This window comes from Salvelinus namaycush, chromosome 41, assembly GCF_016432855.1.
Source record: "Salvelinus namaycush isolate Seneca chromosome 41, SaNama_1.0, whole genome shotgun sequence".
NCBI lineage: Eukaryota > Metazoa > Chordata > Actinopteri > Salmoniformes > Salmonidae > Salvelinus > Salvelinus namaycush.
The window spans coordinates 13,649,007-13,674,101 of record NC_052347.1 but is presented as its reverse complement, the minus strand read 5'-3'; the positions used below and the strand labels follow the sequence as shown (position 1 = coordinate 13,674,101).

Sequence of the window (25,095 nt, the reverse complement as noted above, 5' to 3'; positions counted from 1 at the left end):
CAGCGCTAATGTGACCCTATTAGGTAGCAGGGGAACTTTTCTAGAAGTTGTCTTGGAACACATTCTATGACACGAGCCATGGCAGCCCCCCCTTAGTAATGTGGAGTTTTAACGCTGCACCTGGCTGACTTGCAGAAGTGTATCATGGCTGTGAGTCATGTTTAGGAGACAGAAGTTAAGAGGAGGAAGTGATTGAACAGTGAACATGGTGTCCCTTAGCAACACAGTGGAAGGCTTTCTGTCCATGACACCACCTGCACCCTGTTGTCACTGCCCTCAGAAGGACAGAATCCACAGTGTCTGCTGGCTCTGCGCTCGCCAGAGCAGTAAATGCTATCTGCCCAGTGTCAGCTTGTGGCACTCTTGGGGAGATTGGGATCAGAGCAGGCCATTGCTTTAATCAGTCATCACTGGGCCTGATGGCTGCATGAGTGTGTGAGTCACTGATAAATATCTAACCAGATAATGTCACAGGTTCCCTGTGTGTGCCTCGGTTTATGGGCGAGGGCATTGAGGCAGGCAGACACCTGTGGGTTGGATGGAGCCCCAGGGTCCTCTGCATTGCAGGGTGGACACAAACTGAGTCACTCTCCCTTAACCTCCCACTCTCTCGCTCTCATATATTATCTCATGTCATCCTTTCACCCGTACTCCTCCTCTCCACTGTGCTGTAGTTGAGAGATGAGATTAGTCTGTCCCCTACCCCAGTAGCGGCTGGCCCTGAGCTCATCAACATGAGCGCCTGGAGGCCACCAGACCCAGGCTGCTGCTGCCAGCCTACGTCTCAGCTGGGCTCAGGAGGAGAGCGACATGGAGAGAGTGAGTTTGCTAGTGAGAGTGGGGAGGGAGGCGGCTCCAGCGTGCACTCTAATACGGTAATCCATTGTGGGCGGCATGTGAAGCTCGTTAAAGCGCCCTTCTAAAGCAGGGATTAGGGTGGCCCAATGCTCCTTGATCACAGCTACTGGACATAAACACCCTGTTAGACATCTCTCTTTCACTCACACACACACACACACACACCATCTGACACACCGCCTCCTCCATGCTGCAGATAAACCACATCTAATGGTTCTTTATGTATGTACGATAAAGGATGATTCTAGCCAACATAAAGACTTGTAGAATCTTTTTATTCTGTTGTCCGTTTTATTTTTGTCACACACACACACGAAGTTCTCCTCTCTGTTCCCTCTGCTTATATTGTTTACATGGGAACAAACTGTACATGGAATATAGGCTACTGCTAAATTGGACTTTATACACGCCGTGTGGGGCTGGCTGCTGCCATAAAATAGAGATGCCCTCATTTTCTATTTACCCGGAGGACTCTTCTTGAGCTGATCACAAGGAGTGTGATTCCTCTGAACTGGTCCATCATGCCTCTCCTCCTGAGAGGAGCAGGGCTTCGCAACGTAGCAGTGCGTCAAAGCCGTAATTAGGACTCCTCTGCCGCCCCTGTCTCCTCCTCCCTGTTAATGCAAATCACCCTTCCTGCGCTCATGTGAAGAGAGGGGTGAGTATCAACCTGCAGTATCAATCTCTTTTGGGTTGCTGCTTATTTTTGGTCCTTCCCATCCCTGGCAGTCCCCATTCCCCAGAAAACCTCCTCAGGGGATGGGGATTGGGCAGGGGGTGTGAACAGACTGCTGCTCTCCTCACTGACTGGCTTCACTGTGGCACATTCTACTGGAGCCCTTTCTCCTTACACAGAAGTAGTGTGGAGTTAAGGCTGAATCTCCAGTACTAAGCTAATCTCAGTGTTTTAGAATGTGTCAAGCGCGACCAGTAATGGGGTTGTCTGAATTGTTCTCTAACCCTCCACTGCTGATGATGGAAGCCAAAATGCCTCTTGCTTATCTGTTTCAGAGAGCGTGTTGCACAATCTTTAGATTATCGTGTAGAGTAGACAGACCCGACTGCCATTGTAATAATGGGTAGTCCATTCCACCACTGAGCAGTTGGTAAAGCTGGCATTGACCAGAGCTGAGCCCTAATTCCATACTCCATACAACAGCTGGCATTCAATACAGATGGCTGTACACAGTGCCAGATTTAGTCCTTTTTAATTCTCGACATGAAGAAATTCTAATCCAACAGACAAGAATTGAAATGTGGATTACCCTCATCTCTGCTCTCTACATATACGTCACTAGAAGTCCTGCTTGAGACCCTTTCATATTTTACTTTCCCTGGTGCCATGGTTTATGAAGTGGTACTTAAAAAGCCCTAGTGATTTCATGATGTCATGTATTTGTCCAGTCACCTCAGTTGAGTTTGAGCTGACTAGGGGAATGCAGCTGTGGGGTGGCGAGGCGGCTCCCCATGTGGTAATGGCCCTTAGCATTGTGTTAATTACAAGTGTTTGAGTGCTTCATTAGCGGCAGGGTAAGCTTCTCTTTCTGGTGCATTTCAGCACTCCTCAGAGCCAGTGTCTGCTCCCTTGCTGTGGGGAAGGAGGGTCAGTGTGCTCTTGACCTTCCCCAGTCTGTTGGACTCAAAGCACAGCCGCCAACGTGTCAACATACCAGGCCTTCCAATGGGTGCATTCCATGTACGCCAAACTATTTGCTTTGTCACGTTACTTTCACAGATTTTGAATACAGTTACTGTCTCTCGTGCGCTCATACACTACACACAGGCAGCATTGTCAGATGATGAACAGAGGCCTTGTTCGCGGATTTATCCGTCATGATCCTAATTGATACGATTCAATTGTCCGTGCGCGTTGAGGATGGGGTAAACTGATAGAGATAACCCTCGTTTTTCTGTTCCGGTCTCTCAAAAAGCTGAACAATAGTTGAATGTGAGTAGACAAGTTAATGAACCAGCCGTTGCTTCATCGCTGGATGGATGAACATTTGGGTTTTTATCTCTGTTGTTTTAATTGTAAATGCACGACAGAAGTCCATTAACAGAAACAACAGGCCTGGGAGGCCCATAGTTTGAAGAATCTTTATCTACTGGCCTCACTTAATTTCACACTCCAGCATAATCCGCCGTCTTGATTCATAGAAATGGTCTCTGGATTGCGTCCACAGTACAGACGCATGGCTATCAGTCACCTCCCCTCCTCCTCCTCTCATGCTAGGCTACACCAGGTAACCAGCTGGGTCTGTAAGCTATGCTAACGTCAGAAGAAACCCGCTCCACATGTTTATGTCAGCTACTCTCTCATCTGCATTGGGTTGTCATTGAAGTCTGCTTTGGGGATGGTAGTCAGTCAGACCAAGGGGTGCATAGAGTTCATCATTATGCGTCTCAGGCTTGGCCACCAGGGTTTTAGCGGGGGTCTGAGAAGCGCTGTGTGTGTGGGGGAGCCGGTCTGCTCAGTGGCAGCTGTGGAGGAGATTATCCCCTGGACTTTAGCATCGCTAATAGAAACTCCTGAATCTATTGTGCCTCAGTCAGATAAAAAAAAAAAAAAAAAAATCTCTTTAGAGGGAGGGAATGCAGAGTGCCCACAGAATTTCATTAACATAATACAGGCCTGCCATGGAACACATGAAGACAGAGCAATGCACAGTCACAGTTCTGGTGTTGCCTTCTCTGAAAGAAACTGCCTACAAAGCAAATGTTTTAATCTTTTTCACATCAGCTGCAGCTCTTTCAGCATATTTTTTTTTTGTCATCAGACCGTTTGCACTAGACCTAGAGTTGAATTTGATGTGAGAGAATTGTTCTTCATAGCCATTGTCAGTTAAGAGATACAGTAACAAAACTGGTTAAGCAGACTAAGCCAAGCGAGGTAAACAAGCCAACTAGGTTTACGGCTTTACCGTTTAAAGGAACTGCCTTGTGGTTTCATGTTATCATGGAACTACTTATGGAAGATTGAATGTTTTCAGCCTTTAAAAGCAACTCGGTCATAATCTGAGTAAACAGTCCTCTTCGAGCCCCAGGGAGAAGTGTAATCTCTTTACGCAGGCTGAGCAAACCTCTGCAACTGGTAGCTAACAACATAATGTGATAGAGAGTTTGCAAATTGGTTGCCACTACAAAACTTTTCTTCTTGGTCTCAAGTCAACCTTTAAACACACCTTCCCCAGGATGTTGGTAGAATACTGATATCACAGGGTTTTCATTGTGAATGGGAAAATATTGGTACAATAACTTATTTTGGTTTTGCTTTGTTCTGTTGAATGTACAGAGTTTGCATATTGTCTTTATTTGGTTAATTATTCATGGGAACCTGAATTAAATTACATTTTATGACTGTACCTTGAGCTGACATTTATTCTGGGTCTTTCCCCAGGAATATTCCAGCAAGGAAGCAGGCCTGTTTATTTATTTTATTTAACCTTTTATTTAACCGGGTAAATCATTGAACACATTCTATTTTACAATAATGACCTGGCCAAGGGAGGGCAGTAACCGTGCAGCAATGCAGACAGATGACAACATGCAGACAAAGCAGACATTCCACGCAAAAACAGAAGAAAAAAAATACATCTTTATAACACATCAGTAAAACACAGGGGACACAACTAGTAGCCACTTACTCGAAAAGCAGTCCCAGGGGTGGATAACCAGCTAATTTAACCTGTTAACTTCTTTGGGATAGGTGGGGCGGTAGCGTCCCACCTCGACAACAGCCAGTGAAATTGCAGAGCGCCAAATTCAAAAACAGAAATACTCATAATAAAAATTCCTAAAACATACAAGTGTTATACATCGGCTTAAAGATAACCTTCTTGTTAATCCAACCACAGTGTCAGATTTCAAAAATACTTTAGCGATAAAATTAATCACTTACCTTTGATCTTCATATGGTCTTCATATGGTTGCACTCACAAGACTCCCAGTTACCCAATAAATGTTTGTTTTGTTCGATAAAGTCCCTCTTTATATCCAAAAATCTCAGTTTTTGTTAGCGCGTTTTGTTCAGTAATCCACTGTCTCAAACAACATCCGGTGAAATTGCAGAGCGTGAAACTCAACAAAACAGAAATCCTCATAATAATCATACATAAAAGATACAAGTGTTATACATCAGCTTAAAGATAAACTTCTTGTTAATCCAACCGCTGTGCCAGATTTCAAAAAGGCTTTACGGCGAAAGCAAACCATGCGATTATCTGAGAACAGCGCCCAGCAGACAAATCATTACAAACAGTAACCAGCCAAGCAGAGGAGTAACAAAAGTCAGAAATAGCGAAAGAATTTATCACTTACCTTTGATGATCTTCGTATGGTTGCACTCACAAGACTCCATGTTACACAATAAATGTTTGTTTTGTTCGATAAAGTCCCTGTTTATGTCCAAAAACCTCAGTTTTGTTGGTGCGTTTTGTTCAGTAATCCATTGGCACAAAGCGCAGTCACAGCAGGCAGACGAAAAATCAAAGAAGTACCATAGAAGTTCGTAGAAACATGTCAAACAATGTTTATAATCAATCCTCATTTTGTTTTTGTCATAAATAATCGATCATATTTCAACCGGACAATAGCTTCATCAATAGAAAAGGAAAAACAAGAAGGGCGTGCTCTCGGGATCGCGCAGGACACATCTCTGGAAATTTCCACTGGCCTCTCATTGAAAGTGGTGTTCTCACTCATTTTTCAGAGTGAAAGCCTGAAACAATGCCTGAAGACTGGCCACATGTTGTGGAAGCCATAGGGATCGTGAACTGCGTCATAAGTCTTTGTATGGTGGATAGACTTTCAATGGAAAAACAGCCATTTCAAAATAATAGCACTTCCTAGATGGATTTTCCTTCCATATCAGTTCTGTTATACTCACAGACATTATTTTAACGGTTTTGGAAACTTTAGAGTGTTTTCTATCCAAATCTACCAATTATATGCATATCCTAGCTTCTAGGCCTGAGTAGCAGGCAGTTTACTTTGGGCACATCAGTCATCCAAACTTCCGAATACTGCCCCCTGTCCCCAAAAAGTTAATGAAACTGGGAATGGAGATTAATTGGTTGAGTTAAGTCCTGCTGGACTTTATTCCAGTCAGTAGCAGCAGAGTGTTAATGTTTTGGAGCCAGAGTTGGAGCAGGATGTTGGAACAGACAGGGAGATGTAGGCTGTAGGAGGACATGGAGAGGAATTTAAAGAGGTAGAGGGGGGCTTTGCTAGTAAGGGTTTTGTAAATTATGGTGAACCTATGAATTTGTTGTCTGCTTGTGAGGGATGGTTGTCCAAACTGCTCATAGAGGGAACAGTGGTGGGTGCGGTAGGGGGCTCCAGTGGAAAATCTGATGACTGAGCGGTACAGAGTATTTAGTTTTGAGAGCAGGTTTTGGAGGTGTTGCGGTAGAGTGTCACCATAGTCCAACAGAGGGAGGACACAGGACATTGGCGGGGCGGGTAAAGCAGGATTTGTTGCGGTAGAGAAAGCCCAGTCTGGATTAGATTTTGCGGTTAATGATATGGGTGCTGAAGTTGAGTTATTCATCAAGCCAGGTGCCCAGGTATTTGTAATGCGGTACTTGTTCAATGGAGGTGTTGTTGACAATGAGGGTGTGTTCGGCTGGAGACTGAGTTGTTTTTTTTGCTTGACAAGGTCATGTACTTGGTTTTGGTTGGGTTGAGAAGTAGTTTGAGGTCTGTTTAGAATGCAAGGTTGAGAAGCAGGTATTTCTCTGTGCTTTCTCTGTTCTCAGGTGAAGTTTAGAATGCAAGCTTCACCTGAGAACAGAGAAAGCGCAGAAAAAAATATCTGCTTCTCAATCTGTGGCGCCTCAATTTATCACTATTTTTTACATGTTTATGAGACCCCTGCGATCTGTTCTGACTGTCCTCTGATATCTCTACTTGAGACCTCATACTCACTCGGATGCGGCAGTTAGGTGCTGATGGAGTGTCAGGGTTGTACAGAGGTGGGGCTGTGTTTTGTTTGCCTCTACAAACCACTTCTCACTTAGAGCAGTTGCGGTGACCGTATTACTGCCACACCGGCGGTCACGAGTCATGAAGGCAGTCAAATTCCACGTGACCGTTTAGACACGGTAATTAGGCTTCTCCAAGCTCTGATGCTGCTGATGGTCATTAGTAGCCTACCAAACTTGCTAACTTCCTCTGCCTAGTACTCAGCACTCTGACATTAATGCAAATGTAATCGAATATCTAATCAAACACTTAATGAGAGCCCATTAGCTTATGGTGCGCAACATTTCTATAGGCTATGCAATTGCGTGAGAAAACATAGTGATGGCCTCTTAAAAAGAGGGATATCCCGTCAGCTTTCTATAGGCTAGGCCTAATATATTTATTTCTCAACTTTCATTATATTAAGCACATTGCTTGTCTTTACAACAGGAGTATAGCTTACTAGGCTGGCATGAAAATGAACCACAGGAAAGTGCATAGATTACATGTATATTTTTCCCATGTCCCTGTTTTGAGACAAGTGCATGATAATGGTCCATTCTAAATCAAAACAAATCTCATATTATTTAGTATATGTAAAGACTAGATTAAATCAATAATAGTTTGATGGTTGACAATATTAGCCTATCACTTGTGAATTATAAACTATCACTTGTGAATGATGCCCAATGTAAGGCAAGAAACAATGCCTTTTTTTGCAACTTTTTCAAATCATAGTCTCACACCTCATGTAGCCTAGCCCATAGGCCTATATGTGTTTTGATAAGGTTTGTATCACTAAAGTGGCAAAATTACTTCTTAAAATTAAGCACATTAATGTGCTTTACAAGGGGTGTAGAGTCTAACTGGCATACATACTGTACGCAGTGCGTGAGTTTCAAGTTTGGGGAAGATCATTTTCACCATAACTGCACCGTTTATAATAAAAGCATACATACATAATCACATTTACTGTCACTTTTGATCATGTTTTTTTCCTGCTAATGGAACATTCACGCTTATAGCCTACTTCCGTGTGTGCATTGCTGCGCTTATAATGAAGAAATAGTTTATCAACATTTTAAGCAAAATGTTCTGATCTGTTGCGTCGGCCACATTGCGTAAAAAAGTTTTTTTTAATGCTAGTGGTTGTATTAATTTGGGATCTATCGCATTCCACAACTGTCCCAGATTGTGTTTGGAATATTTATTTCTTGCACAGAATAGAGTAGGTCAACTTTTGTACTATGGGGGATAGTAGATTGACATAGGCTAGTGCTTTCGCTGTTCCTTAGGCCTACTCATCTTATTGGCTGACAAAAAGTAAATGTGGACAGTTCTTCCAATATCTTCAATTTGCACCTCGGGGCCTCCCGAGTGGAGCAGTGGTCTAAGGCACTGCATCACAGTGTTGCTGTGCCACTAGAGATTCTGGGTTTGAGTCCAGGCTCTGTCGCAGCCGGCCGCGACTGGGAGACCCATGGGGCGGCGCACAATTGGCACAGCGTCGTCCGGGTTAGGGGAGGGTTTGACCAGCAGGGATGTCCTTGTCCCATCGCGCACTAGCAACTCCTGTGGCGGGCTGGGCGCAGTGCACGGTCACCAGGTGTACGGTGTTTCCTCCGACACATTGGTGTGGCTGGCTTCCGGGTTAAGTAGGCATTGTGTCAAGAAGCAGTGCGGCTTTGCTGGGTTGTGTTTCGGAGGACACACGGCTCTCGACCTTCGCCTCTCCCGAGTCCGTACGGGAGTTGCAGCGATGAGACAAGACTGTAACTACCAATTGGATACCACGAAATTGGGGAGAAAAAGGGGTAAAAAAATATATACACTGCTCAAAAAAAATAAAGGGAACACTAAAATAACACATCTTAGATCTGAATGAATGAAATATTCTTATTAAATACTTTTTTCTTTACATAGTTCAATGTGCTGACAACAAAATCACACAAAAATTATCAATGGAAATCAAATTTATCAACCCATGGAGGTCTGGATTTGGAGTCACACTCAAAATTAAAGTGGAAAACCACACTACAGGCTGATCCAACTTTAATGTAATGTCCTTAAAACAAGTCAAAATGAGGCTCAGTAGTGTGTGTGGCCTCCACGTGCCTGTATGACCTCCCTACAACGCCTGGGCATGCTCCTGATGAGGTGGCGGATGGTCTCCTGAGGGATCTCCTCCCAGACCTGGACTAAAGCATCCGCCAACTCCTGGACAGTCTGTGGTGCAACGTGGCGTTGGTGGATGGAGCGAGACATGATGTCCCAGATGTGCTCAATTGGATTCAGGTCTGGGGAACGGGCGGGCCAGTCCATAGCATCAATGCCTTCCTCTTGCAGGAACTGCTGACACACTCCAGCCACATGAGGTCTAGCATTGTCTTGCATTAGGAGGAACCCAGGGCCAACCGCACCAGCATATGGTCTCACAAGGGGTCTGAGGATCTCATCTCGGTACCTAATGGCAGTCAGGCTACCTCTGGCGAGCACATGGAGGGCTGTGCGGCCCCCCAAAGAAATGCCACCCCACACCATGAATTGACCCACCGCCAAACCGGTCATGCTGGAGGATGTTGCAGGCAGCAGAACGTTCTCCACAGCGTCTCCAGACTCTGTCACGTCTGTCACATGTGCTCAGTGTGAACCTGCTTTCATCTGTGAAGAGCACAGGGCGCCAGTGGCGAATTTGCCAATCTTGGTGTTCTCTGGCAAATGCCAAACGTCCTGCACGGTGTTGGGCTGTAAGCACAACCCCCACCTGTGGACGTCGGGCCCTCATAACCACCCTCATGGAGTCTGTTTCTGACCGTTTGAGCAGACACATGCACATTTGTGGCCTGCTGGAGGTCATTTTGCAGGGCTCTGGCAGTGCTCCTCCTTGCACAAAGGCGGAGGTAGCGGTCCTGCTGCTGGGTTGTTGCCCTCCTACGGCCTCCTCCACGTCTCCTGATGTACTGGCCTGTCTCCTGGTAGCGCCTCCATGCTCTGGACACTACGCTGACAGACACAGCAAACCTTCTTGCCACAGCTCGCATTGATGTGCCATCCTGGATGAGCTGCACTACCTGAGCCACTTGTGTGGGTTGTAGACTCCGTCTCATGCTACCACTAGAGTGAAAGCACCGCCAGCATTCAAAAGTGACCAAAACATCAGCCAGGAAGCATAGGAACTGAGAAGTGGTCTGTGGTCACCACCTGCAGAACCACTCCTTTATTTGGGGGTGTCTTGCTAATTGCCTATAATTTCCACCTTTTGTCTATTCCATTTGCACAACAGCATGTGAAATTTATTGTCAATCAGTGTTGCTTCCTAAGTGGACAGTTTGATTTCACAGAAGTGTGATTGACTTGGAGTTACATTGTGTTGTTTAAGTGTTCCCTTTATTTTTTTGAGCAGTGTATATATATGCACCTCGGATAAGGACGTGCGCAATTGCGTCCCCAGTGTTGTCTGTCTTCACTTGTAGCCTGTGAGAAAGACCCAATCATGTGATGGAGAGCCATGTGAGTGAGATGTGCTTTTCAGCACTCAGGGAGAAGGGCACAACGCAGAACTCAGGGACAAGGGCACAACAGCAGCAAAAGGCATGGTGCATTACGCCACACAAAGGGGAGGCTGTTGTGAAATTTGAGGCATTATCAAGTGCTTGTCAAATTGTGAATGAGAGACTGATAAAGTGTGTACAGGCTGCACAAAAAAATGAAGCAGAGCTCATGCCTTTCTAGCTACTTTTTTCAAATCATCGTTAGTCGCATCATGCAGCCTTTCAATATATAAAACATCTAAATATATAGCCCAACATTTTAGAACAACTAAAGTTACATTAATAACTCTAAATTAAGCATATAGGAGGACCTATTTCTTTGTTAACCTCTCAACACAGAATATGTGCGCACTCCCTCAAATCGTTTGGAGAAAATATCCTTACTATTTTATTCAGCTTTTTTTCAATTGTATTCTTCATACTATAAAATAATGCCACGGAATTCTAAGCAAATCTTGTCTGCTAAATGAACTATTGTAGCCCACAGCCATTTGGCATAGCCAAATCAGGACCTAACAAAAGGACAACTCAGAGTATGCTATTCTGTTCTTCTGAAATATATTTTCTTCATATCATGTTTCTTTAGACCTGTCTAAAAAAAATATGGATTTATTGTGAAGGTGTAGGCTATATTACATGGATTTATTAGACTTTTTAAAATGTAGATGTTCCAAAGGCCTGCATCAGTGGCTTGTAGGCTATGTGTGGAAGCCAGGAGATGCTAAATGTGTTTATGTTAATTAACGGTCAATTACCGTGAGACGGACAGTTATTTGCTTGACAATCACCGGCTGACACAATTCCGTGACCGCCACAGCCCTACTCTCACTTTTACTTGACTCTTGTAACCACTTCTAGGTCACCATGCAGGGTAAAGTGGCACTTGTAGCTCTTTCACACCATCACCCACACACATCATGAGCTTCAGTCACTCACACCATTAGATCACACTTTTACCAGGACCCCTAAGGCACTGGTAGTCCACAGATTTAAAATGATGCTGTGCGTGAATCAGCAGTGAGTGTTTAGATATGTGTTAACAGGCCTTGCATTTCCCGGCGGCATCGACCGCCATGTATGGCCATAATTCCCCTAAAATAATCCATGCCTTACGGCCAAAGTGCTGAATATAATTCTAATTCCCTTCTCCTGGCTGCCAATCACCGTGCTCCGAAGCACCTCTCACTCACATAGCTCTCTCAGATATCTAAATTCTTATTATTCAATGCCCGACACACGATCTGGTCCTTCTCTCAGGTATCATAGCTCCGAAGTAGGCTGCAGTGAATTACATTTTATTTTCGTGTCAAATCGCAAGTTGGCAACCCATCCCTTATGGGATTAATTGACACATAAACAAATATTACAATTATTCACTGTGATAATTCTTCTTCCGGTGTTCTTTGCAGTGCACAACGCATAAAGAGTGAAACAAATTAAGATAAAAAACAATACATAATAGTAAATAAGGTTATCCAAACAATAATTATATCCCGAGAGCTGTAAAAAATATACATGCATATACAAGTGAAAGCCGACACATCGTAGTTGCAACGACACGCGTCCTTATGGAATTCCGAGGCACATATTGAAGATGTTAGAACTGTCCACATTTACTTTTTGTCAGCCAACAAGATGAGTAACAAACAGCAAAATCACTAGCCTATGTCAATCTACTATCCCCCATAGTACAAAAATGTACCTATTCTACTGGTCAGCTTCTCATTCTGTGTGTGAGATAAATATTCCAAATAGACTCTGGGACAGTTGTTACAACAGATCCCAAATTAATACAACCACTGTACATCAAACTTCAAAAAGCAATGAGGCTGATGCAACAGATCAAAATGTTTAGCTTAAAATGTTGATCAACTATTAGGCTATTTCTTCACATTATAAGCGCAGCAATGCGCACACGGCAGTAGGATATAAGTGCAAATGTTCCAAAATACAATTAGCGGGAAAACACTGTTCTCATAAGTGCACCGCAAATGCGAGCGGTTGAATATGACAGAGATGAAAATATCCTTCAGAAATGTAGAAAGAGGGAAGATCTGAAGACGCAACAACAAGCATGGGTTAATATGACTAGGATTGTGAATTTGGCTGCTGGATAACAAAATAAAGTTGAACCTGAGAGAAATACTGGTTTCAATGGCATATGAGGAAGTGTTTATAAAAGAATCCCCTTAACATTCCAATGGTCGGAACATGGTAAGACATGCCTCATAAAATGACGAAACGTCCAGGTTTTCAACATTTACAATTATGGTTAAATAGTTTCAAAAATGTTCACTGCCTCCGCTCAGATTGCAAGGTTGGTGATGTTTCAGTGGGCAACAGGCACTGGCCTTTCTCTCCTTTGTGAACGAACAGTGCCTCAAGTACACTACAGGACCTGTACACTGTGGACACCTGCTCGTTGAACATCTCATTCCAAAATAATGGTCTTTAATATGGAGTTGGTCCCCCCTTTGCTGCTATAACAGCCTCCACTCTTCTGGGAAGGCTTTACACTAGATGTTGGAACATTGCGCATGGTGATCTTAGGCTTGTGTGTGGCTGCTCGGCCATGGAAACCCATTTCATGAAGCTCCAGACGAACAGTTGCTTCCAGAGGCAGTTTGGAACTCGGTAGTGAGTGTTAAAACCAAGGACAGACAATTTTTTACGCCCTTCCGCACTTGGTGGTCCCATTCTGTGAGCTTGTGTGGCCTACCACTTTTCGGCTGAGCCGTTGTTGCTCCAAGATGTTTCCATGCCACAATAACAGCACTTAAAGTTGACCGGGGCAGCTCTAGCAGGGCAGAATTTTAACAAACTGACTTGTTGGAAAGGTGGCATCCTATGATGGTGCTACATTGAAAGTCACTGAGGTCTTCAGTAAAGCCAATATCTGTCTATGGAGAAAGCATGGCTGTGTGCTCGATTTTATACACCGCTCAGCAACCGGTCTGGCTATAATAGCCAAATCCACAAATTTGAAGGGGTGTCACATACTTTTGTATTTATATAAATATAAACTCAGCAAAAAAATAAATGTCCGTTTTTCAGGACCCTGTCTTTCAAAGATAATTCATAAAAATCTAAATAACTTCACAGATCTTCATTGTAAAGGGTTTAAACAGTGTTTCCCATGCTTGTTCAATGAACCATAAACAATTAATGAACATGCACCTGTGGAACGGTCATTAAGACAAACTAACAGCTTACAGACGGTAGGCAATAAAGGTCACAGTTATGAAAACTTAGGACACTAAAGTGGCCTTTCTACTGACTCTGAATAACACCAAAAGAAAGACGCCCGGGGTCCCTGCTCATCTGCGTGAACGTGCTTTCGGCATGCTGCAAGGAGGCATGACGACTGCAGATGTGGCCAGGGCAATAAATTGCAATGTCCGTACTGTGAGACGCCTAAGACAGCGCTACAGGGAGACAGGACAGACAGCTGATTGTCCTCGCAGTGGCAGACCACGTGTAACACCACCTGCACAGGATCGGTACATCCGAACATCACACCTGCGGGACAGGTACAGGATGGCAACAACAACTGCCCGAGTTACACCAGGAACGCACAATCCCTCCATCAGTGCTCAGACTGTCCGCAATAGGCTGAGAGAGGCTGGACTGAGGGCTTGTAGGCCTGTTTTAATGCAGGTCCTCACCAGACATCACCAGCAACAACATTGCCTATGGGCACAAACATCGCCTTCACTGATGAGTCGCGGTTTTGTCTCACCAGAGGTGATGGTCGTCTTCGCGTTTATCGTCGAAGGAATGAGTGTTACACCGAGGCCTGTACTCTGGAGCGGGATCGATTTGGAGGTGGCGGGTTCGTCATGGTCTGGGGCGGCGTGTCATAGCAGCATCGGACTGAGCTTGTTGTCATTGCAGGTAATCTCTACGCTGTTCGTTACAGGGAAGACATCCTCCTCCCTCATGTGGTACCCTTCCTGCAGGCTCATCCTGACTAGAGGTCGACCGATTAATCGGAATGGCCGATTAATTAGGGCCGATTTCAAGTTTTCATAACAATCGGAAATCGATAATTTTGGACGCCGATTTTTGCCGATATTATTATTATTATTATTATTTTATTTTTTTACACCTTTATTTAACTAGGCAAGTCAGTTAAGAACACATTCTTATTTTCAATGACGGCCTAGGAACGGTGGGTTAACTGCCTTGTTCAGGGGCAGAACGACAGATTTTTACCTTGTCAGCTCAGGGATTCAATCTTGCAACCTTACGGTTAACTAGTCCAACGCTCTAACCACCTGCCTCACGAGGAGCCCGCCTGTTACGCGAATGCAGTAAGAAGCCAAGGTAAGTTGCTAACTAGCATTAAACTTATCTTATAAAAAACAATCAATCAATCATAATCACTAGTCATGATGATATTACTAGTTTATCAAGCGTGTCCTGCGTTGCATATAATCGATGCAGTGCGCATTCGCGAAAAAGGACTCGTTGCTCCAACGTGTACCTAACCATAAACATCAATGCCTTTCTTAAAATCAATACACAGAACTACAGTGGGGCAAAAAGGTATTTAGTCAGCCACCAATTGTGCAAGTTCTCCCACTTAAAAAGATGAGAGAGGCTTGTAATTTTCATCATAGGTACACTTCAACTATGACAGACAAAATGAGAAAAAAAATCCAGAAAACCACATTGTAGGATTTTTAATGAATTTATTTGCAAATTATGGTGGAAAATAAGTATTTGGTCAATAACAAAAGTTTCTCAATACTTTGTTATATACCCTTTGTTGGCAATGACAGAGGTCAAACGTTTTCTGTAAGTCTTCACAAGGTTTTCACACACTGTTGCTGGTATTTTGGCCCATTCCTCCATGCAGATCTCCTCTAGAGCAGTGATGTTTTGGGGCTGTTGCTGGGCAACACGGACTTTCAACTCCCTCCAAAGATTTTCTATGGGGTTGAGATCTGGAGACTGGCTAGGCCACTCCAGGACCTTGAAATGCTTCTTACGAAGCCACTCCTTCGTTGCCCGGGCGGTGTGTTTGGGATCATTGTCATGCTGAAAGACCCAGCCACGTTTCATCTTCAATGCCCTTGCTGATGGAAGGAGGTTTTCACTCAAAATCTCACGATACATGGCCCCATTCATTCTTTCCTTTACACGGATCAGTCGTCCTGGTCCCTTTGCATAAAAACGGCCCCAAAGCATGATGTTTCCACCCCCATGCTTCACAGTAGGTATGGTGTTCTTTGGATGCAACTCAGCATTCTTTGTCCTCCAAACACGACGAGTTGAATTTTTACCAAAAAGTTATATTTTGGTTTCATCTGACCATATGACATTCTCCCAATCTTCTTCTGGATCATCCAAATGCTCTCTAGCAAACTTCAGACGGGCCTGGACATGTACTGGCTTAAGCAGGGGGACACGTCTGGCACTGCAGGATTTGAGTCCCTGGCGGCGTAGTGTGTTACTGATGGTAGGCTTTGTTACTTTGGTCCCAGCTCTCTGCAGGTCATTCACTAGGTCCCCCCGTGTGGTTCTGGGATTTTTGCTCACCGTTCTTGTGATCATTTTGACCCCACGGGGTGAGATCTTGCATGGAGCCCCAGATCGAGGGAGATTATCAGTGGTCTTGTATGTCTTCCATTTCCTAATAATTGCTCCCACAGTTGATTTCTTCAAACCAAGCTGCTTACCTATTGCAGATTCAGTCTTCCCAGCCTGGTGCAGGTCTACAATTTTGTTTCTGGTGTCCTTTGACAGCTCTTTGGTCTTGGCCATAGTGAAGTTTGGAGTGTGACTGTTTGAGGTTGTGGACAGGTGTCTTTTATACTGATAACAAGTTCAAACAGGTGCCATTAATACAGGTAATGAGTGGAGGACAGAGGAGCCTCTTAAAGAAGAAGTTACAGGTCTGTGAGAGCCAGAAATCTTGCTTGTTTGTAGGTGACCAAATACTTATTTTCCACCATAATTTGCAAATAAATTCATAAAAAATCCTACAATGTGATTTTTCTGGATTTTTCTCTCTCATTTTGTCTGTCATAGTTGAAGTGTACCTATGATGAAAATTACAGGCGCCTCATCTTTTTAAGTGGGAGAACTTGCACAATTGGTGGCTGACTAAATACTTTTTTGCCCCACTGTATGTATGTATGTATGTATGTATGTATGTATGTATGTATGTATGTATGTGTGTATGTATATGTGTGTGTGATATATATATATATATATGTGTCGACATTGTCAAGCCTTTAGATATTAATAATGATCCTACATTATATTTGTCAAACATGACTGGTGTTTAGCCGTGTGTGTGTTTAAAAGTCTCATTTAAAGTTTGGTTACATTTTCAGGCGCCTCATGTCAGCTTTGGTCTGGACATGACAGGCTGTAGCCAATACACAGTCTATCGCCTACACTTTGACATGTAGGCTAATGTTTTATTTACATTTACATACACTTATGCTTTTCTTAAGAGAATAGTTGTTTTTTGGTTTTCAAATCAATTTAATTGACTATTTTGGTTAATTGCCTTGGTGCCCTGGTAGATTGGGCAAATGGCCTTACCCCTAAAATCACGAAAATCCAAGCCTTTTGTAATATCTGCAAGAGAACATGAGGGAGTGTCTGTGAGCTGTTATGTTTGAGGTAGATAAGTCGTGAACTGTGTAGGTGATGAGACTAAGGTGGAGTGTAGTGTTTGTAATAAGATGTAGAGAAAGTGAGATCACCTGGAGTTCAGAGTTCCAGACCGCATGTCTGCCACGTCTACACATGTGCAATCAGTCACGCCCAGAGGCTGCCTGCCTGCATTGCCCCACCAATTGTAAGACCACACACACACTGCCACAGGCATACTCTTCCATCACTGTGCCCGTCTCCCCCCTGTGCTCCTCACAACCTATTCACATTCACTCACATTATCATAGTGCCACAGGCATGGACTCCTCCCTCCTTCCCCCCTCTGTAATTTTGTCTCTTGTGCCGTAGTGGCTGTGGTTCCACAGTGACAGCTGCTGTGCTGCAGGCTAGCTGGAGCAGAGAGGTCAGAGAGCACTGAGGCCAGTGAACAGCTGGGGGGGAAATTGCCAGACCCCCATCATCGGGGCTTTGAGAAGTAGGAGGGTGTGGTGGAAAGAGTGGATAGACCTAATGTCAATCTCACCACTGACACTGTACTGCTGACACTGATGACCTGGGATGCCTTCACGTAGTCTTACATGACTCCTGTTAAAGTTGTCTCCTGCTTGCCTCTTTCCACTAAGCCATAGTGCTTTTTACCACCAGGGGGACTGGTTGCTTGCGTGGGCTTCAGATCAACACTACACACCGAAGTAGAACGAGTTCTGAAAAACTTGACTCTTACAGGATGGGGCGGGATTAAAAGACACTGAAAGTTGAAGTGTCTGGTGTCTGTAGTGTCTGGTCAGATAGGGCTATGACGGTTAGATGTTGTGACATGAGTAGGTCCTTCCTCTCTACCATAGCTGCAGCTTTTCTTTTGTGAACAATGTAAAATGATACCTGATAGAAAACATGTCTAGCTGCATTTACATTGTTGTGTATGCATTATGGAGATGTTTCCCAACCGCTGTGTAATGCATAGATCAATATTCTGTGGCCAGAAGCCCTCTGTACTGCTGCACAACTCACTGTTCAACACAGCCTGCCAACTAAACTGTGCTGTACCAGTCTGCCTTCCCTTCTAGGGGAACTACACGCCTACTGTGTAAATTACTGTCTGTGTGAGATCAATCTCACCCGGAGCAACCCTCTTATCTGATAGTTGGAAGATCATTTTATAGCTCTGGATCAGAGCCTGTATTGTGTTTGATGGGGGCTTAAGAAGCCATCTTGTTGCTGGATGTGGTTGAGGTGCTGAGTGCCTGAAGGTTGTAGTCTATCTGTAGCCCCTCTTCTCACAGGTCCTCCAGGCCAATTCACACACTCTGATGTGGTCTGTGTGACCAAGTTATGTGAACCCGCAGACACTAAACACTAAACCACTATCTGCGAAGGATTCAGGTGCTTAAGTTTAGTTACTCAGTTTATCATCACTGCCTCACCTGTCAGCCATCTATGTAAATCAAAAAGAGTTTGATTCTGCACGCAATGCAACCGCCCCTTGGGTATTTCAGGTTAGGTTTAAAGATAGATGCAATATGCAGAAATCGCTCCAGCTTTTCCTGGTTGATAAAATTCTGATAGTTTGCCTAATTTCAGTTTTTGTGACAAAACAAGCAAGTATAGTGTAGATAGTCATTGTACCATCTAAACTGCTGTGAAATATCTTTTCCATAACCAAAAATATTTTTTTGTCAGCTGTTTGAAGTTGGTGTACAAAACCGAACGTAAAAGATGCAAAAAATGAAACTTAAGCACGGGAAGCATAGAAATAGCGCATATAGAACAGATCTACTGCTTCTTAGACTTGCTTTCAATGAGAATTACAGATCTATAACACACATTTCAATGTGAATTTGGTCAGGTCGCCCAAAAAGCCTTGCAGGCTTTAAGAACCCTCTGGTGTGACAGTGGTGGCACACCCACTCTGCCTCACTTTCCTTTCTATCTCTGGCTCTCTCTCTCCCAGTGCTCTGTGCACAGGAAGGATGTTGCACACTCTATTTCCTCAACACTTTTTTTGCAGACAAAAAGATGTAGGCCGGGTTCCTCCCTTGATCACACATTGTCAAGTATGGTTTAAAGGTGTTTCAACACCAAGCAGAGACCATGAAGTGTGTCCCAACACTGAAGCCTGTGGTCAGCATATCACATTGAAATACCTGTGTATTCTAAACTATATCTAGTATGACTCCTATTTCTTCTGAAATGGAAAGGCTGTACTGAAGCCGGAAGGTCTGATATTTGTGTGTTCAGTCAGGACAGATGGAGGTTGGAATATCTTTGTTTTGAGTGGGACGTGTCAATATATTACTGTGAGTCAGAACCCTGGTGAGAATTGATGACGACAGTTTCTTTCATCTGACTATGAGTGTTCGAGCCAGAGGCTTTACATGACTAACTGCACCAGTGTACAGGTGCATGTCTTTCAACAACAACAGCCACACACACACAAACTTAGACACACTCATGCACCAGTGCCCCCAAACCTGCAAACCACCGTACGTCTCTCATACAAGAGTGCTCCCACAGCTGGCCTGGTGTCATGGAGGCTTGCTTGCTTGGAGTGTACTCACAACAGACAAACGTGTCTCAGTCTGTCGTTTATGGCTGTGCCATATTAGTGAATACAAAACCGTTTCAGCCCCCCTTCACAGTGACCAGAGAAGTACTCTGTTTACTAGATGTGATATATTGTTAACCTCTCTCTCTTCCCTTCTCTAGGTATTAAATGAAGAGTGTGACCAGAACTGGTACAAAGCAGAATTGAACGGGAAAGACGGCTTCATCCCCAAGAACTACATAGAGATGAAAGCACATCCGTAAGTATGAACCACCTGACCCAGACTCCTAATATGACTCAGGAGGACTCACCTCTCCAGCTTATTGTTGCTGACTCGGGGTATAGGCAAACAGGACTCATCATGACTGCCAGGTCACGCTGGGCCACAGCTTCAATGTATCACATTGATTTGGCACTATGAAACAACTGTCTGAATTGAACAGAACAGTCCCGTCAACTCCTAGTACTGTGCTGAAATAGCCAGTACCACCGCAGTGGAATCTTCTCCCTGTGTGTTCATTGAAGCACTGAGGTTTCTTAGAGGATATTACCTCTGGAGCACACAGTGCCAGATTAGTGCTCTCTGTATTAGTGTGCTCAGGGCCTCTTAGACTTAATTTAATATTGACCCTTATTTCATCGCCACTGGGATTTTATCAGGTGGGATTTTGGAGTATGGAGGGGGCTGGGTCTGGCTGTCTCTGTCCCAAGGAGCTATGCCATTCCTAGGCTTTGTCTGTCTGTGTACAGTGAATGCAGATATATAGTGCAGGTATAAGCTGTTAGCAACTGCTCCAGGGCCAATTTATTGATGATTAATGCCTGGACTTGGATAGTGAGAAATGGCTGATCCATAGTCTGTGTTAATGAGCAGAGAGAAAGCAGAGGTCAGGTCAGCTGGTGTGGGCAGAGTGTGAGTTGTGAGTAACAGGTGTGGCTGTGATCATGGGGAAGAGATGTTCAGCAGAAACAAGTTATCTCGGGTCTGGTCCCTACCCTCAGTCTGTCTGTGTAATGGAAGCCCTGAGTGTAGCCTTAGTGTTTGGGACAGTTGTGATCTGATCCCATGCCAGTAGTAGTGGGGCAGGAGTTTGCCCTTTGTCCCTCTATAGACTAGCTGTGACGGAGTGGCACCAGGCAGCAAGTGCGCACACACACCAACTAGCCTGCCTTATTTTGGGTACAGTCCATGGGTAGTTGACGTGACAGACCTTTTTTATCCAAAGTAGCAAACACATTAATTTAACTGGTTAAAATTGTGACATCCTATGACTAAAAGCTTGGATCATGAGTAATTTCATGCAGTGTGTCATTTGTTTTCTTACAATTTTGAACCAAATGTGGTAATTGTCCAATGGTGGGACTGCTGTTTGTTAATTAATATACAAATGAATACAATTCCCTTCCCCTACTCTTGTTCTTATGACACAGAGTGTGTTTAAAGAAATAGCAGTCCCCAAGTCCGTTCATTATATTTCCGAATAGTTCTGCTTGCTTTTGGGGACAACATGTAATCAATGTCCACATGGTGTGACCCAATTCTATGATTAAACAACGAGCCAGCATTCGGGCACCATTGCGCTGGGGAGGGTTCTTTTGCAATGAAGTACAGAAAAAATAGTTTTTTAACTTTTCTGCCATTGCCATCAGGGCCTACTTTTTGGCCAACCAGCCACTGGTGCAGGTAGATGGAAAAAATGTACGAGCTACCCGGCAAAATATTTTTCCGCCATAATTATATAAAAAAACAACGGATGACCATGCTTTGTAATGTGGTGTATATTGCTCAATTATATTACATTTTTGTGACCCGAGTCTTTTAACCAAAATGTTCAGCTGCCCCTTTAACCCATTTCATCCTGAATTTTTCCCAGACATGAAAATATCAAAATCTTGTGTCATTAGTAACCCTTTGAAATAATCAATCATAATTTTTTTTACATTTTCATGGAAAAGTAGGTGAAAAAGTCTGTTTTATGGTTGGTCACAATTGTGACCGGTGGGATAATGTGATGTATACTGAATTAACATATTTCTCCAATGCAGTCATGAAAATTCTTTATTCCAGCCCAGTTATTAACACATTTAAAACTCTGTCACTGTCAGTCCCCAGCATTGCCACTAGAATGCCCATCACAATCTAGTGTGGCTATTTTACATATCAGAATCCTTATACAACACCGATATGAATACAGAGCAAAAACAAAAAAACACAACCATCAATGTATTTCAACATTGTAACATTGTTGCTTTAGTGCAACATGTATCGAAACATTAATATTGTTACTTTATTGTAACATTTGAAATTGTACTTTAGTGTAATATTCATTAACATTGTTAGTGAATGTTGCACTAAAATGTCACAATGACAACTGCATAGCAGTCGTGTCATTCATTCACATTGAACATAAAGGTAACATTTAGGATAGAGGTAGCCTGTAGAACATGCATTCAAGTAGAGGCCTACACTGGACAAAATAAAAAATAAAAAAATATTATACACATACATACATATATATCATAGAGGTAGGCTTCAGAACCAAGTGCACGATTAGTTTGTGCATCACTATTTTGAACTGTGATCAGTCAGACCTACTGGCATACAGTATGTCTTGAATCAATTGATCCTCTTTTCCAAAAACATTTCAGTCATTTTGATGGTCTTTTTCCCTTTTTCGTCGACTTTTCTTTTCTTCCTAGAGTCCGTTGTACTGCTTCTCCTCACCCTTTATTGACTTATCTAGTTTTCTTTTATTGGCTTTTTCAGCCCTTTTTCATTCGCTCTTATCTCCCTTTCTACTGTCCATGGTATATCTTGAAGCACTCAATGTGCAGTGGCGCTTTGCATTTCTCACATGCATAGGTAGTGCGTTCGTCACAATGATGACATCTATGGAACCGGTGCATCGTGTTGATTGGCCAGTGAGAAGCTTAGTCATATCTTGCTTGATCTTCAACAGTAGCAGCCAGTAGAGATCTCCTTCCGTGGCTCAGTGGTTTCGTGCCAAACTTTTGCATATGTGCCACTTTCAATGAGAAGGTGACCAGGTTGATGGTCCCTCCCATAACATCTCTGTAAAATAAATGGCTGTTTACGAGTGCACTGTTGGGAGACCATGCAAAGATGGGCCACCACCACTTCTTAGACCTGATGGAGATATGGTATCTTGAAACCTGTAGGTTGTGAAGTTCAACACCACCCATGTGCTCATTGTATCGGTTGATGCATTTTGGTTGTGGGACTTTGTGAAAAGGCACATCGCTCCTTGTTCCATCTCTTGACAGAGGTCTCACTGTATTTCTCCTCCATGTTTGTTGCCACTGTGACAATGTTATTGTCTTTCTAACGGACCAGCAACTGGACCAGCAACCGGACCCCGGGGTAACTTCATGAAGTCCTTCTTTGGCTTGAATGGGACATCAGACAATTTTGCCTTATCGTTCCAGAACTCCCGTATCCTCTTTTTGTAATTTCATCGAGGAGTGCAAGCGAAGTGAAGAGGTTGTCATGAAGGAACTTGCAACCTTGAGGCACCTGAGATTGCTCTGCAACACCAAGAACGACACTGGGTCTATGACCCAACCCAGTCTCAGGGAGGAGAGTGTGGCGTGGTGAGGGGTAGGTCATCATCACTGATAATGTTGTTCCTGTCATGATCTGTTTGCATATACATTCAACAGCCTGGCTGGCAAATGGCCTGTCTCCCCCTCATAGTCCATATCTGACCCATCGCTATCACAATCACTGAGGGATAACTGCAACGTTGCACGCCTTGTCTGGGCAGTCACCTAGATCCAACATATCCAGAACTTGACTCAAAGTGAAACTAACAGAAAGAACAGAGTAGAAAGTTAGAACAAGAACTATGTATGTGTATCAGTATGTGTATACCTGGATGCACTGTGTTATCCCGCCGGTCACTATTGTTGCCGTCAACATGTTTACTCATTCTATGACCACACTGAACAAAGTTAAGTAATTGCAAATGCATATATCAATACTAGACACCTTTTTTATTTTATTTCACCTTTATTTAACTAGGTAGGCAAGTTGAGAACAAGTTCTCATTTACAATTGCGACCTGGCCAAGATAAAGCAAAGCAGTTCGACACATACAACAACACAGAGTTACACATGGAGTAAAACAAACATAGTCAATAATACAGTAGAAAAATAAGTCTATATACAATGTGAGCAAATGAGGTGAGATAAGGGAGGTAAAGGCAAAAAAAAGGCCATGGTGGCGAAGTAAATACAATATAGCAAGTAAAACACTGGAATGGTAGATTTGCAGTGTAAGAATGTGCAAAGTAGAGATAGAAATAATGGGGTGCAAAATAAATAAATACAGTAGGGGGAGGTAGTTGTTTGGGCTAAATTATAGATGGGCTATGTACAGGTGCAGTAATCTGTGAGCTGCTCTGACAGCTGGTGCTTAAAGCTAGTGAGGGAGATAAGTGTTTCCAGTTTCAGAGATTTTTGTAGTTCATTCCAGTCATTGCCAGCAGAGAACTGGAAGGAGAGGCGGCCAAAGGAAGAATTGGCTTTGGGGGTGACCAGTGAGATATACCTGCTGGGGTGGGTGCTGCTATGGTAACCAGAGAGCTGAGATAAGGGGGGACTTTACCTAGCAGGGTCTTGTAGATGACCTAGAGCCAGTGGGTTTGGCGACGAGTATGAAGCGAGGGCCAGCCAACGAGAGCGTACAGGTCGCAGTGGTGGGTAGTATATGGGGCTTTGGTAACAAAACGGATGGCACTGTGATAGACTGCATCCAATTTATTGAGTAGGGTATTGGAGGCTATTTTGTAAATGACATCGCCGAAGTCGAGGATCGGTAGGATGGTCAGTTTTACAAGGGTATGTTTGCCAGCATGAGTGAAGGATGCTTTGTTGCGAAATAGGAAGCCAATTCTAGATTTAACTTTGGATTGGAGATGTTTGATGTGAGTCTGGAAAGAGAGTTTACAGTCTAACCAGACACCTAGGTATTTGTAGTTGTCCACATATTCTAAGCCAGAACCGTCCAGAGTAGTGATGTTGGACGTGCAGGCAGCAATCGGTTGAAGAGCATGCATTTAGTTTTACTTGTATTTAACAGCAATTGGAGTCCACGGAAGGAGAGTTGTATGGCATTGAAGCTCGTCTGGAGGGTTGTTAACACAGTGTCCAAAGAAGGGCCAGAAGTATACAGAATGGTGTCTTCTGCGTAGAGGTGGATCAGAGACTCACCAGCAGCAAGAGCGACATCATTGATGTATACAGAGAAGAGAGTCGGTCCAAGAATTGAACCCTGTGGCACCCCCATAGAGACTGCCAGTGGCCCGGGACAACAGGCCCTCCGATTTGACACACTGAGCTCTATCAGAGAAGTAGTTGGTGAATCAGGTAAGGCAGTCATTTGAGAAACCAAGGCTATCGAGTCTGCCGATGAGGATGTTGTGATTGACGGAGTCGAAAGCCTTGGCCAGGTCAATGAATACGCCTGCACAGTATTGTTTCTTATCGATGGCGGTTAGGATATCGTTTAGGACCTTGAGCGTGGC

The 25,095-nt window shown here is 43.8% G+C and overlaps 1 protein-coding gene across 1 annotated transcript in view; it reads left to right on the top strand.

The window, feature by feature from the left end:
* Positions 1-25,095, top strand: part of LOC120033929 (growth factor receptor-bound protein 2) — a 52,154-nt gene that overhangs the window by 17,743 nt on the left and 9,316 nt on the right. Inside the window, exon 3 of the mRNA XM_038980333.1 lies at positions 19,710-19,807. Within this exon, the coding sequence (XP_038836261.1) occupies positions 19,710-19,807 (98 nt within the window). The remainder of the gene's footprint in view (positions 1-19,709; positions 19,808-25,095) is intronic.